Source organism: Saccopteryx leptura, chromosome 1 (genome assembly GCF_036850995.1).
Source record: "Saccopteryx leptura isolate mSacLep1 chromosome 1, mSacLep1_pri_phased_curated, whole genome shotgun sequence".
NCBI lineage: Eukaryota > Metazoa > Chordata > Mammalia > Chiroptera > Emballonuridae > Saccopteryx > Saccopteryx leptura.
Genome location: NC_089503.1, coordinates 43847153 through 43863668, shown reverse-complemented (window position 1 = coordinate 43863668; position 16516 = coordinate 43847153). Strand labels below are relative to the sequence as shown.

The 16516-nt window shown below is 38.2% G+C and overlaps 1 protein-coding gene across 18 annotated transcripts in view; it reads right to left on the bottom strand.

The window, feature by feature from the left end:
- The window catches only part of SOX6 (SRY-box transcription factor 6), a 655048-nt gene that overhangs the window by 73946 nt on the left and 564586 nt on the right, over positions 1 to 16516 (bottom strand). For 11 of the 18 annotated variants that reach the window (XM_066365360.1, XM_066365351.1, XM_066365321.1 and 8 more), the window contains 3 exons: positions 16151 to 16300; positions 10429 to 10654; positions 7326 to 7513 (listed from right to left, as the gene is read on the bottom strand). In XM_066365360.1, coding sequence (XP_066221457.1) covers positions 7326 to 7513; positions 10429 to 10654; positions 16151 to 16300 — 564 coding nt within the window. The remainder of the gene's footprint in view (positions 1 to 7325; positions 7514 to 10428; positions 10655 to 16150; positions 16301 to 16516) is intronic. The other 7 variants (XM_066365295.1, XM_066365421.1, XM_066365305.1 and 4 more) reach the window with 1 other exon arrangement.

The following is a 16516-nucleotide window of genomic DNA, read 5'->3' as shown; positions in this document are numbered from 1 at the left end:
AAACCTCACTACCCTGTGTGCTATATATAAGGACCTCAGCCATTCCAAACACACTTTGCTAAATAATTTGCTCACAATTCCCTTTCACTTATTGTTGTGTGGCTATATTGATCTTCTGTCTGAACTTCTCCTGCCATACAACAATGAATACCTGAATCAATTGTATAAATAACAAGGTGCTGTGGCAATTGATGTGTGAAGCAGAAGACATCCAGTATGTTTTTCATTTCCAATAAAAGGGGGCAGTATTATTATATCAGTGTAATATTGACACAATAGTCTGACTTTTTGTTGCTGCTGCAAACTATGGGGGAGGAGCAAGAATTTACACTTGTGAAAAATGAACAACTGCTTTTTTGACTAAACAGGAACAAATTTACATGCTGCCTCAGTGATTGGATTATCACTTTCCTATTTCCGTGATTGGAAAAAAAAACATTTTGGCATGAGGAATGGATATGGTTATGAAAAATCAGGTTAAGTATTTTCAAAAATCATAGATTACAATTCTGATTTTCTGGAAATATATTAAAGTATATATTAAACTAATAGGGACAACAGCTCCCTAGCATAATGATGTATTCAAATTTGAATATTATCATGTTGCTGTGGCCAGATCCTAGCAGGCAGCCTGTGTATACAAGTTAATCAAAGAATGAAAAAGAAAAATGTATAGCTTGATTTTGTGAGGAGGTGCCTATTAGCCTCTAACTAACCTTATACTTTTATCTTAAGACATTTTGGCCCCAAGAAGCAGTAGGTTAACCCAATCATTATTGAAGAGTGTCAAAGAGTGAAAATTTAACAAAATTAACAACAGATTTGACAACCTGTCTAAGGTCTTAAAGAGAAAAAGGACCTACTATTAATAGAGTTATCCCCTATGTCAGATATGTACTTACACATGTTGTTCCTCAAAACAATTCTTCAAGGAAAGGATAGCGATCTCTGTTTTATAGATAGGCTCATTGAGATTCACAGAGATTAATTTACTTATATAACAGAAGACACCCTAGGCTACTTCAAAGATTAACCCTAGAAACTGAAGTCCAGGATTAATCAACTCCAAAACCCATGCCTCTAATTCTAATACTGATCCAGGTCTAGCCACCACTTCTGTTGCTTTGTCTATATCATTCACTTTTCTGCTTCCTGACTAGTATCTTTCCACAGCCAGAACCAGTGGACAGCGCTGCAGGGAACAGTATCTCACGCAGACAGAAGATGACATGCGCACAGGAAGCGAGGAGCACAATGTTTTTCTGCTTCATGGTTTTTGTTTATCTTTACCCTGTCTTACTGCATCAGTGGGTTGAGATTTTCAATGTAAGTACTTTGGACATAACAGGCTTAAAGATCTCATAGAAAATTAAGAAATTAAGCAGGTACTATTGTAGAAATAGAAATATTGTTTACTAAGAATTAGAAAAGCTGAGATTTAATTGCTGCTTGGCCATGAATCTATGATGTGACCATAGGTAAGTCATTTTATTTCTTTAGGTCTCAGTTTTCCCATCTGTGAAGTGAAGCAACTGGACCAGATCAGATGTAATGTTCTGTACAATTCTTTGACTGGCAGTTTTAATCTCACAAATATACTTTAGAGGAGGCAGAGTGTGATAACAGTGTCCATATTAGCTCACTCTGACACCCTGTGAGGTCAAGATTTTTCTTAAGAGATTTCCCGAAGATGAGGGGGACAGCAGTTCAGGTCATATGGATATGGATGTATAATCTGCCTATTTAGGAGCAGCTCTGGGCAGTAGGCAATCAATCTACTTGCTCCTCATGATTATTAAAATGAACCAATTCTCGAGTTGCATAATACCTATGAAGGAAAATGCTCTAACCAATCACCGAGTTAGCATTCAAACATTAAGAAGGTTAGAAAAGTTACAGAAAACACTTTAACACTAAGAAGGCCCATTCTGCCTTGCCTCTCTTCTAACTTACCTCTAAAAACATTTAAAAGCATCCTATTTAAAATTCTGCTGTGTATTGTTATGATTAAAATAATCTATCGTAGAGATCTCAAAACAACAACATTTGGCAAGCAATCAGCCTATAATATAATCTATTGTAATTGCAGGTACTGAGGGATGGAGATGGCTGATGGTCTTGGTGTGGAAAGCTAAAACCCACAGCAGTAACTTAGACTTCTGCTGGCCAGACCCTCACAATCCATGCACAGAAGCTATGGCGAAATGATGGAGCATAACAGCTCCTAAGGCGCTGTTACAGTCTATTGTCCTTCCAATCTATGTATTTAACAGACCCTAAATATCTTGTGACACAGCCGACCAGAACAACTCCATTGGTGCCGTTCTGGCTGATCAAGTTCACAAAGTTTCATTTCAAAGTACCAAAATAGGGATTTACTCAATAAAGTGAAATGCACCATGAGTAGACATGTATTATTCATATGAACATATATGTGATTCCATGTGTGTTATAGACACAAGCACCTCTCTGCCTGTGTAGTAAATGCTGCTCATATTTATGTACAAACAAAGCATGTTTTATATACATCTAATGTTATTAACTGTCACAAAAACATTCTACAGTGGACACTGTGATGCACTGTCCAGATTCCCCCTTTCGGACTAAAAGATGTATTCCCTTAGCTGCAAAGAATGTTGTTGGTAGCTAACCCTCAGCTGTTTGGCATTGACCCAGCTGAAGAAAGTCACCTCACCCAAGGTCATTTCCCTTCCCAAAGTAGCCCTCATCTAAAAACTGGCTGACATAAGTGTAGAAAAGCTTATCCCCTCCACCCAACTTGGGGCAATTATGAACGGCCACAGCAGCCTTGACGCTTCCTATGGGATTGGCTGAGGTTTTGGTTGAGACTGCATTGCACCCAATCCTACTCTCATTCTTTCCCTTCCATTGGTGGCAGTCAGAAAGAGAACTCCCCACTAAGCCCGCTCACTGATTTCCATGTCGTCATCTGCTTCTCAGATCTGTGGCATAACCCTTTGTAAAGAACATCTAATAAGAGAGTAACCCAGTATGTTTAATGAATTATAAGGTTTTATGACAGCAACACTGTGAAAAATTCTCTGAAACTGTATTATAGGTTATAAGAACAAATTCATAAATCTAATTTATAGATCTTCGTATTTAAGAAAACCGAGATAATTCCAAAGTGGACAATTCTGAAGACAGTTAAACCTAATTTGCCACAATCTATTTTATTGATCTTATTGTACATTATATATTTACCCTCTTTGATCTCAGAAGATCTGATCCTCAGAAGAAAAAGTAGTGTCCTACAGAACCTCATAAAATTAAGATGAGTATTTTGATTATAAGACAGCCAAAGCTACCCTCACAGGACTCCTTCAATGTTCTAAATTTACTCCTCTGGCTGCCACTAACCTACTAAACAAGAATAGATTTTGATTCTAGAAACTAAACAAAAACTATAAAACCACTAAATGTTATGTTCAAAAGAGTGCCACTATTGGTGAGGGAGATCGTGTATGTTAAAGAGAGCTTGTGAACACATCCCTGAATATAATGGATTTCTCCAGTGCTTCAAATTCAACCAGTAACGTCATCTACTGAAACAATAACTCCTTTTAACTGGGAGACCAGGGTTTTCTGGTCCTGGAGAAACCACTTCATTGCTTACCTTCAGGAGCTCAGTTATAGTCAATGTCATATGTTTTAGGTCAAGTTTAAATTTATTACTATTATTTTCACTTTTAATCTAATCTCTCATGTCTCTTCTCTCTCTTCCCATGTAAAGTGAGGTGTTGTTATTTCAGAACCTCAGACTTCTTCCTCCAAAATGAATTAAGAAAAGTCAGTGACAAATACTCAAAATAAATCTGTATTTGAAGTTAATAGTGTTTAACTTTGAACTTCAACACCAATGGCTGATACAAATTCAATGATCTTGGGTCACTGTGTCAGACAAATGGAGAGACTCACTCCTGGAAGCAGGCAAGTCCAGTGCTAATTTACTTACTGCTGGGGTTAGTGCACGTGGACTGCGAGGCTGATACTCTCAGCCAGCTTAATACAATAAAGGGGCTTCACGAAAAGGTCGAGTTGCAGCAACAATGTTAGAAGTATATTTCTCATATTCCCCAAAACTAAATGGCACATAGATACAGGCTATATTAAATATTTTCTATGTTAATATTCCAAAAAAAATTTCTACATGCATATTTCAAAGAAATACTTTTTTCATGATATTAATCAAAGGCAAATTATTTTTCATAATTTAACAATACGTGTGGCTATTTAACTGAAATATTTTTTTGTGGACTAAAGTTTCTAAAATGTATTGACTCTAAGTATATTTTATTTAAACCAATAGTTTTTAACTAGGGGTAATTTTGTCCTTTTTCCCCCAATAGAGGACACTTGGAAATGTCTGAGGACATTTTGGTTGTCACAAAAGGGGGGAGTGCTGCTGACATCTAATGAATAGAAGACAAATTAGCATCCCCATGACAAAGAACTACCAATCCAACGATGTCGATAATGCTGAGGTGGGCAAAACCTGATCTATTTTAATAGGTCTGACATTTCCATAGCTTTGTGTATCAACTCAGTTGGAAAGTTTACGTATGTGAGTTGGCCAGAATGCCAATATCTGAAAAATCTATTGCTTCCTTCTGCTGACCCTCCCATTATTGTGTGAGGATCTTATGCCTGTGACAAAACAGTCTATTTGTTCTACCTGTTTAAAGATCACTTATGATTTAGTTTAAAAAGTAAAAACATGAGATCAGAAAGCCTCTATTCTACACTGGGAGCTATACTAAGTGTATTCACATGAGCACATGTCATTGTAACCCAGATTACTGTAACCTCATGTTACAGATGAAGGAATTGAGATTAAGAGAGGTTAATCAACTTCTAAATATCACACAGTTGGTGAATGAGACCCCAGTGACTACTATTCCAACTAAGAATATATATTTTTTTAACTCATTAATACTTTCTCATATATGTAAAGAAAATTTCTGAATCACTAATGGTTGTTACTACTCAAAGAAAATTTTTGAATCATTAATGGTGGTTAATGAGGTGAGGAGGGTAATTAGCTTTTCACCATAAATCTTTCTGTATTACCAGAATTTTCAGTAAGCATATATTACTTTCATTTGAAAACTAATAAATAAAAAAGACAATTAAACAAATCACTGACATGTATCTCAAATCCAATTTTAGGATTAACCCTTGGAAAAATTGTAAAGTAGGAGACAGTCCATGGTGCATATACCCATTCTCTTGTTTTTAACCCAATTTCCCACTCAGTAGCCTTGTGACAAAACATTTTTACCTAACCGTGTCCCCCAAAAAATGATCTTAAAAAGTTATTATTAAGATTAAATATATTATTATTTCACGGTGTTCTCACTAAGCAGAAGAGTCTCTCAGGTCAAAAGATGACTCTGTGTTCATCTCTAACATCAGAATGGTAAAAAAGGTTTGAGGGGGAAGGTTTTTCTTGTGATCCTGACCATCTATTTAGGCAGTTCTTAAAGAAGGGCTCTGCCTCGTGAGCCCACTGCCAAGATGGAGCACTTAATAGGGAATGAGGCACCTAACTGAACAGATCCAGTGATGGCATGTGCCCGACCAGTCCCAAGGATAAAATGTTTATGGCTTAACAGGCACCAAAATACCACCATTCCCCCAGATAATCTCTCCTCTACCTTATCTGAACCTCCTGCCAAGAGACTCAATCAAGGCATGGTGTCCAATAATGATTCACTTTAAATAATACACACACACACACACACACACACACACACACACACACACATTTAATGTTAACAGCAGTAACTCAATGCAGTGAGGACTTCGGTCACAGCCATGCTTTGAGAGTTCCATCCTCCTCCCATCCCTCCAACCCCTTCCCAGCTGCCTATCCCCTAGCTGTCTCCTGGTGTGGCCAAAAAGTATAGATCAATCAAGAATGAGAGGTTTATTCAACATGAGCAATAGTTCTGTATCCTACCATTTGGTTAACTTGTATTCCTCCCAAAAAGAGATAATGAAGTTAAAATAAGGTCTCCCTGGATTAGGGGGGACCCTAAATCCAATGACTGATGCCCTTCTTAGAAGAGGAAGATTTAGAGAAACAGAGGACAGCCATGTGAAGAGAGAGGCAGAAATTGGAGTGATGCAGCAACAAGCCAAGCAATAGCAAGGGTCATTCATTCACCAGATGATCAGAGTTTTTCACCCATTGTACTACAAAAGCCTCTCAACTGGTCTCCCTGTTTTCATTCTTAACGTCCTACAGTCCATTCTCACACATTAGACAGAATGATCTTTTTATAAATAGGTAAATCAAATCACGTCAATGCTCTAGAGTCTAGACAAAACCCAGCTCAGAGTTCCCGCCACTGAGTGAAAAGCAGAGCCTTCCCTGGGCTGACAGGTCTAACATGCTCTGTCTCACATCTTCCCCTTCTCCCGTGCCATGCTTGCCACACTGGCCTTCCAGTTTTCTGTCCTACACTCTAAGGGCCTCTACGCTCTTGTTCCCACTGCTGCATGTTCTCCCTCCTGCTCTTCGCAGGGCCTGCCTGCATCATGACTTTATCTATCTCCACTCAGTGGCACTTTCTCAGCGAGTCCTTACCACCCTTTCTGAAAGAGCATCCCCATAACTCCGTGAATACTCTGAACTTGCTTCTATTTTTCTTATGGTGTTTATTCTCCTCCTAACATTAATGACATTATTTTATATATTTAACATTTTGAGGGGTCATCTGTGTCCCCCCTATTAGAACGTCAGCTCCCTGACAGCAGGAATTTTTATCTGATTTGTTTGCTATTGTGTCGCCAGTGCCTAAAGCAGTCTCTATTATAAAATAAGCACATGATTAATAGTTGTTGAACAACAACAACAAAAAAATCAAGGAACACATTTTATAATCTGCTTTGTTTTATTTTCTCTCTGGCTGATAGGATGCTTAGCAATAAACTCAGTGATGAATCATAGTAATTTATTAACTTCCCATCATGACTATATAGTCTTCCTCTTTCTTTTAAAATATTCAGGTATTCTATTCTTACTCTAATAACCTCACATATCCCCTTTATTGTAAGATCTCTCTAAATCTTTTGGAATGGGCCAGGAAGACACCAACGGGCAGGTGGGCTGGGTGCCTGGTTCAGTGGGAAAGGGCGGTTTGTTTATCAGCAGTGATGCTTGAATGTGATAGAAGGAAGCCCTCAAGCTGAAAGCACAGATCTCTGGCTGCAGGTTGATGCTTGAGAGCCTGGAAAGGGCCAGATGAGAATGAGCCAAGGGTTTTGCAGAGCCAGCGAAGGCGGGAAGCAAGTTTTACCTTTTCACTCCTGCAATTGTTCAGCCCCATATTGTTCATGGAGGACAGCTTCCCGTCAACGCCATGTGGCTGTTGTTGCTGTTGCTCCCGCTGGATCTGCTCTCGCATCTTCCGAGCCTCCTGAATGGCTTTCATCACTGTGTCCTGATCCCCGAACAGGGCAGGGGAGTTGAGGCTGGACAGGATATCTGCACACACAGGATGCATTATCAGAGGTTTGTGAGGGGAAAATCCTTCAAAAATACTGCTGCTCCCCACTCCCCTGTAGAATGCTGCATTCTCCAGACAAGGGGCACGTTTGCTATTAAGAAAATCATTATACTGTGCGTAGAGCACAGAAAGCCTGGGCAGAGAAGCTGTGCTGTTTCTGTTGTTGTTGTTGTTTTGTTTTATTTTGTTTTGTTTTGTTTTTTAGCTCTTGGAGGACCCCCTAGCACTCCAGTTTATCTGTGCTGTCAACCCACCTCACAGATGAAGTGTGCTCGATTCCAATTGTGTGTGTGTGTCTGTATTTTCCTGTCTGGTTCTATCCAACAATTAGCGGGAGAAGAGTGGGGAAGAAGGGGGTGGGGACAGAGATATCTGTTGAGGCTGCTCATTATATTTGGTGTGCTAATTCAGGAAAGCTGTTTCTGGCCTAGCAGAAAAAAACCTGCGAGGCTCCGTGTGTACTTCAGTGACATCTGTATCTGTGTGTTCACATGTCCACTGCAGGAGAGAGGGGGTGGGAAGGAACACACCACTCACCCCGCTCCCCAATCACTGGCTGGTTAATGAAGCATTCCACTGCTCCTGCTGCCTCAGTTATTTACCAGGAGAATGACAACCCATTCCCTACTCCCGGGCCGAACACCCACTGCTCTCAGCTTCCTGTCTTTCATGGTGAGGCTGCAAAGTGGGGATGGTTTTCACATAAGCACAAAGCTTCAGAGAAAGTGATAATAAATATTTATTTTCATTATGTTCCATGCAACACAGTGGGGGGAAATTCAAAGGTAAACTGACTAATTTTCCTTTATATCTTGCATTTTACTATAGATTAAAATTAATACTTTAGAGAAGCTTTTCTAAAGAGAAAAAAAAAGCAATTACTTGCTGACTGACAGATTTCGGCTGCTGTGATCAAGTTTCACATGACCCACTTGTTGGGATCCGGGCATGAGCATGTGTCTGTGTGTGTGTGTGTGTGTGTGTGTGTGTGTGTGTGTGCGCATGCGCGTGTACACATGCATGTGCATGTACCTTTGAGTTTAGAAAATATTCCCAAGGCTATCTATAGAAAAAAATTAAAAGTCATTCACTTTTTAGGATATAGAAACCTGTATCTTTTGCTCTAGAGCTTTTCTGATACCAAAAAAAAAAAAAATCTGTCCTATATTGTCTGGAGCAGAGGGCTGTTACTTCAGCCCACTTCTAGCTCATGAAATAAGACATATGTCCGGCTGAAGTATAAACTTCGTAAGAGCACGGCCGGAGACATAGTCATCTTTGTTCCTCCCAGTGCTCAGGACAGCAAACAAATGCTTTCCCAACAAAACTCGGATATGGACTACATGAGAGCCATGTCAAGATCAAGTGTATCATTTACTTATGTTGGCTTTCTTCTCATCTCACAATTTTCAACAATTCAGTGATCACATTCACATGTTGGAACTGATTCACTTCTCTCTCCCACAGCAAAACCACTGACTTGGGCGGAAAATCTCTGAGCCCCTGAAAGAAGCATCCTGACTCAGAATGAGAATAGGCTGGTTCCTAACGAGCAAATTTCAGTGAGGAAGATCTCCCTCTCATCATCAGAAGAAACACTTAGCCTCAGGAGAGTTCAGCAAATGTTCCAACTGTGAGTTTGCAAAAACAGCACTGAGTTGTATGGTAGAGGACCTGGGTCCTAGCCTCAGCTCAGCTGATTATAAGCTACATAGCTGTGGGCAAGTCATTTTACCTGTAAGATCCACAATTTACATACAACGAGGGTAATAACACTCTACCAACTAACTTATAAGATTATTGTGAAAAAAATCAAAATTGATGAGATAAACAAAAATGTTAAACTCTAAATGGCTACAATTTGCCTGTTATTTAATTTATTATAAGAAGGATTTCAGGCTCCAGGACTCAATAATACAAGAAGGTAATAGGGTGAAGAAATGCTAGCTCTTGTCCCTAACCCCTTTCAATTTCTGTGTCTTTATTTGGATATTAAGAGATTTATAGAGCATAGTGACAAGAAAATAACAGCCACTGACAACTGCTTTCACACTCACTGCTTCACCCACATGTGTGTGTAAGTGCTGGTGCTCACTCAGTCCAGCCTTTCCACACTTGGACGTTTCAGGTACAAGACACCACGTTAGGCACTTTACATGCATTTTTCTCTTGTAATTCTCATAACAACCTACGAAGTAGGTAATAATATTCCCCTTTCAAAGATTAGGAAACTGAATTTTAAAAGATTAACTAACTTTCCCAGGATCATATAGCTAGTACGTAAAGGTTCCTGGTACGAGCCTGTCTGACGCCCAAAATTGTGTTTTCCCTCCATCCTTCTGGCACGGGGGTGTGTGACTACTCCTAGAGATAGCGGGCACGATGTCCTCGAGGCAAAGAAGCCGAGGATCTTTGGGACCTATCATCTTAGATGCCAGTGTTATTTCCTATTGTGTCATTGACATGTGTCACACATATTTGCTTTAGAGCAAACTGATAGATGAGATGTAAAATTCATATACACTTTTAAAAAATATATAAAATTGCAAAGAAATTTTGGACTTTTGGCAGGCAGCTGTGAAGCCAGGGTCCGGTTAAACCCTGAGAGGGTTCATGGTCACTGCTTCCCAGAGTTATTTTAGTGGCAAAGCAGTGACCAAACACAGAAATTCCTAAATCTCTGATTTGCTAGGTCTAACTCACCATCAACTACAGAATTCATCCCTGCAGAATTTACATTATGGCCTTTTCCAAAAGGTCTAATCACACAAAAGACCCCAAACTGGGGTATGTCTCAGGAGAACAGATTTCACTTTCTTTTTTAAATCTCAGACTAAGGAACACTTTGGGAAACAAGGATCAGTCATCATTTAACAGGTTTGCTTTCTTTTACCTAATTCATAAGTCTCTTCCTGGTGTTGACCTTTCCATTTACCTAAAGAGGATCCCCTCCCCAGGCTTCCTCCGATGGGGCTGGGGAGGCTGCTTTTTGTGGGCAGGTTGACGGGGCTGGTTTTGCTGGCTGGGAAAAGGCTCTGGGTGGGAGAGGTGGGGGACTTCACAGGCTCGGCTGTCTTGGGTCTCGAAGAGAGATTCAGCGGTTGTGCTGCCGCTTCATCCTACAAGTTTAACATAAGTAATTATTTAAAAAAAATAAAAGACAAATGAAGCACATTATCACTTACTAAGCCACAGTTATTTTACACCTCAGAGACAATGCTACATTCTCCTACAATCATAACAAAAGAAGCTAATTATCTACTTCCTTGAAGATTCATCAGAAGGGAACCTCATTAATTTCCCTGTGTTATGCTTCTATTTACATTAACTGTGTGGTTGGATCATTCTTTGTGCCAAATTAAAATCTGAATTAGCTCACATTACAGCTTAATTTCCTAATGTGTTTTCAGGGATCTCAATTAACCTAGGGCATTTACAAAGAATTATTTAAAATTTCAGCAGCTCTGTGGTGCTTTTGTGTTATTCTCTCTAGAAAGTTCCTGGAACTATAAATAGGCTCTGCAGCTAATTTTTTAATATATATTTTAAATCAAACAATTGGAAGTACTTTAAAAATGGAAACACAGAAAGCCTTCTTCTGATCTCCTGGGCCTCTGCCCAGGGAGCCGCATGCCACAGCACGGCTTCTATGTGGCTTTCTGGGTGTGGGCACTCTTCATGGTCTATATTCTGGTCTCTATTCATGTTTAAAATTAATTTTTGCAAAGAGCTAGCACACATTATAATTATGTTTTACATACCATGCTATATGCAATTTATTTTTCATGTTTAAAGTGATGTCTCCTTATGTCTTTGCTCCATATATTTACAGAATGTCTATTTTAAGATCCCTTTCCTAAACTGAGCACAGTATTCAAATATCTTGCTTGTAACTTTGGTTTAACCAGAAGCTTGAAAGCTAAGCTCTTTGCCTTTATTTTGTCTCATTTATCCTGCTATAAAACACCCGTAACAACACTTCCATCATGGTAGAAATTTACTTGTAATATGAGCATATTCATTTAAATGCTCAGTTTTAAGATCTGCATTATTGTGTTCTAAAATAAAATTGTCAGCAAATGTTAATTCCTGCTTTGCTTCTGGGAAGACATAGAGAACTTGCTCTTAATGTTATTGTTTAAAACACACAGTAGGGCTTGGAAACAGAACATTCTGCCCCTTGGCAAACCTGTGACCTCTTCGAGGCTTAATCTCTTCATCTGGAGGAAAAGAGGCCCTGATTCTGGTTGATCTCTAAGGTCTTTTCCAATATTAAATGGTCATTGTTTAAGAGGAAACAAAAAGGGATGCCAGAAAATACTACTCAGGAAGGAGAACAAGAAAAAATAAATACAAATAACTGAACAGAGGAGCCATTATGTACCAAGCACTATGCTAAACATTTTCACACCTATTAGCTCATTTCACTATCGATAAATCTATGAGTTTGGGAAGTATAATTCTACATTTTCAAAGGCAGATGCATAAGAGTGATAAGGTCACCGTCCAAAATTACACATGGAGGGACAAAGTTTGAATTCTAGTGTTTTGGACTCCAAATCCCAGAGCCTTTACTACTACACTAACGGAGACAATAAGACATCTGATAATGTAGTGATGCAATAGAGTTATTTTTTGTTTTGTTTTGTTTTGCTTTTGTCCTGTTAGGAAATAGGTAATTTGGCCCATGTTGCAGTGGTCTTTTATTTACATCTAGACATAAGATAGCTTCTTAGGTAACAGAGTTATATCCATTATGAATGTCAAAATTATCCAATATGCTTAATTACAATTTACTTCCTTTAGCTCTAAACTCAAAGAATATTTAGCTGAGATATTAGTCATATCTAAATAATAGTGATTAACATGCTAGGTAGCTAGTTAGTTTTCTCGATTTTTTTTTTTTTGGGGGGGGGGTCACTGAGCTTCTTAGATATCTGACTTTAGAGTTTTCAAATTTGGAAACTTGTCAGCTATTACTTCTTCAAATACAATTTTCTGTTTCCTCATCCTCCTGATGGGGTTTCAGTTGCACATATAGGTCATTTGATATCCTACAGCACTGTCTTTTTCCTGTGTATTTCATTTTGGATAGTTTCATTGTTATGTAATCAAATTCCCTAATCTTTTCTTCTGTAATAACTTTTTGTTGCTTATCTCATCAGTACTAATCCATTTCAAACACTGTGTTTTTCATTTCCAGACAATCGGTTTAGGTCTTCCATGTCTTGCCTTATAATTCTTATGTTTTCTTCTACCTTCTTGAACATATCTAGTTTATAACATCTGGTTTTATTCAGCTTTGACTATACTCCAATTTATTTATTTTTACAATTTAATAATTACCACTGTCACAAATAATGCCACTGGGCATGGGAAGCACCTATCAACTCCCAAGTACAGAAATCTCTTTATCTTACGGCAGAGCTATTGGTCCTCACAGCCTGCCCTGGCCTGACAGAAACTCTGTGGGTGTTTTTGGGGATCAGATCTGCTTATCTCCTCAGTTGGCTATACTTGTCTCTTATACTAGCTGTTTTTACTGTCTTATCTACAAATTCTATCACTGGTGTTATTAGGGGGACTGTTTCTATTGATTGAGTTATCACATTATTGTTCATATTTTCTAGCTTCTATAAAAGCTTAATAATTATTGAATAGATACTACACATTGTGAATTTTACACTGTTGGGTGTCAGAGTTTGTGTATTCCTTTAAATATTTGTGAAATTTGTTCTGAAACACAGAACAATTTGATCCTTTCTAGACATACTTTGAAGCTGTGTTAGGCAAGTCTCAATCTAGGGATAATTTAGGGATAATTTGACTCCACTACTGAGGTAATACCCTTCTGGGGTTTCTACTTGATGTGCTATAGGCCAGGAGAACTTTCCACGCTGGCTAATGAGAATACAAACCATTTTCAGTCTTTTGTGAATCTTGCAACTGTTTTGTCTACTAATCTAGTCTTTTTTCCTAACCTTAGCTAGTTTCTCACATGTATATGCTAATCAATACTCAGCAAAAGTTGGGGGTGCTTCTCTAGACCTTCCATGCCCCTCTCTGTGTGCAGCTCTGTCTTCTCTGGTACTCTACCTCACAATCTCCTTCTACCCTTAGCATCCCTACACTCTGAACTCTATCTCTTTACTCAGGCTGCCAAACTCCATGTTTACCTCACACCCTGCTCTATTGCCTGGATATTTCTTCTAGACAGTAAACCAAAACAACTGTAATGCTTGCCTCACTGGTTTCTCTTTAGTTAGGGATTACTGTCCTGTACTCCTAGTATAAATGTCTGAAAACCATTGTTTTATATATTTTTCCTTGAGTTTCAGTTGGGAGAGTCAATGTGGTCCCTGTTTATCCACAGAGGTAGAAAATAGTAATCTTCATAGTTTGTTAGGATCTCTCTCACTATACAAATAGGTATTTCAGTTATAAGCCCTACTACCACCACTATCTGTATCACCATCAGATCATCATCATCACTGTGCTACCATTTATGGAATACTCACTATATCCTAGAGGATGTATTATCTCATTTTATGACCCATAATAATATTAACTTTCATTTTACAGAGGAGAAAGTTAAGGCTAAAAAGAGTTAAGTAACTTGCCCAAGATGACATAGCTATAAAAATGGCAGAGCTGATATTTGAATAGAAACATCCTCACTTCTGATGTTGAAGTCAGAATTTTTATAGAGAATAAAAATTCTACGGGAAAGAAGGTATATAAAACCATTTGTGTTTATTTTCATTACCTTCAGCAAACTATGCCCTTCATGATGTGGACATATTACATTCACAGGGAAAGCAATGACTACAGACAGAAGCATGAGCTATTTTAGTGACCATAATTCTTTCAATTAGAAAATTATAAGATTGTTCTCAGAACTTCTTCAATAGTAGATTGGAGCTATTTTTTAAATTTAAAACATTTGTTTTAAGTCTTTGTTTATATATTTTTACCCCCACACACAATAAACAATCAAATACATATAAGGAATGTGTCCTTTGTTATTAACAGAAAATATAGTCAGGTCAAATTATATGGAGAACTCCCTAAGAATCTGCATGTGGTCAAGTGAGTAATAAAATTCAGTTGGCCCACAAAGCGGAATGGTAAAAGCAGATATAAACTTAAATTTAACCAGGGAACATTTTACTCATCCAGTAAAGGCTTGGTTTGGTGCAGTTCCACTTGGCCAACTCACTTACAAAAATGACTTTTTCATGTTAAAATAGCTAATACTCAATACCTCAAGTCACTGATGTTTGATATGTTCATACTCTAACAACTATATAATTAAACAAAGTGCCTTGGTTTGAGTTGTAGTGTTCTGACTCTTACTCACAAATAGAAACTCTTGAAACACTAAAATGTCTGTTACCATAGTTATGCTATCTTAGTGAATGTAAGCTGTGTATTGTCACATCTCGGTATTTCTAACAAGAAAGCGTAAGTGTCTGTTTCTCTGAAGAATATAAAAGCATGGGTGGCACTAAATTAATTCCTTTGGGTGGGGCACAGGCAGAACTATCTATTAATGATGTTTACTTTTGTTATCTTTGGCATTTGAGATTCATATTTTTAAAAGGACTTTCTGAGATCTCAAAATTTTTATCTGCAAATACTAGAAAATAAAACAATTTTAGTGAGTTTATAGCATTCAGTGCTGTTTTCTTGGGTTTTAGATATTTTCCATGTGAAGATTTAATAATTGTAAATTTTCTCTCAATGTAGTACTTTGGGCACATTACAATAATACACCTGTGCTTAGCATACCCCTCTAAGCAGATAAGTCAATTATACAAAACAGTTTCTTTTTTCTCAACTGTTTGATTTTGTTATTTCAATATAGGAAGGAAAGGCAATAATAAAAACCAACCAGTACCACCTATAGATACCAGCCGTGGCACAAGTTAGACTGGATCATTAATTTCCCTTAATTACCAAACACCTCCTGGCTGCCCCATTCTAAGACATTGAAAATCAGTGAGGAAAGGTATCTCTGTGAATGTCCTAGCCATAACTTGGGAAAGCCTGTTTATCTTATCACAGCCCATATGGCATCAAAGTATGATTATGCAATGATACTACTCCTTCCTCAGAGCCTACCTTTACAACTAATTTTGAAGTTGTAATATTATCATCAAACAAAACAAAGTCAGGATTAGGCTCTTTTTTGTTCCCCTTTTTTAAATCTAAAGCTTGGAGATCCTCCTTCTCTGGTACAATAAGTTGGCTCCCCACCTGTTTAAGAAACTTAGAAAGAAATGTCACAAGCCTATGACAAACACTAGCAATAAAACCATGGCCATTCATGCCAATGAACATTAAAAAATAAAAGCTAGGGTCCAAAGGGGAAAAACTCTCGAGAAGTAAGTTTGCAGATTTAGGTAAAGATCTCACAATATGGCACTATTGTTATCAAAAGGGAAACACCTGTTTCTTGGTGCTCAATCATGAAATTTGCCACAAAGAGGAGCATTCTGGGAACCCTTTATGTTGCTAGGCTTCCTGCTGTTTATTCTCAACACAGCCTGGTTCACTACCTTTCTTGTGAAGCTATTTTCCAAACTGTTTCCACAATCCTGCAAAGCAAGTACCTTAACTTGAGTTACAGGGCTGGTCCCTCTCTTTTCATTTTTTATCCCAGTAGGTGAGACTGCCCCTGCTGTGTTTGGTGGCTGTGGAGTTGATGGCATCTTTGCTCCAGGTGACACCTGCATGCTGGCCAGCTGAGCGGCATAGAGCTGCTGCAAAACAGAAAAGACAAACATCTCTTAAAATGCAGCTGAAATGAAGTTTCAAAAAAAATAAAATAAAACTTACCGTATTGTTAGATAACTATTTCTCTGACAGCCATGTAATTTCTCTTCCATTATTTTTTAAAGAGGAAATTAAGGGAGACCAAATAATGTAACAGAAAAATGTATACTGGTATAGAAGTCATTGTTCTCTCCCTGGTCCTT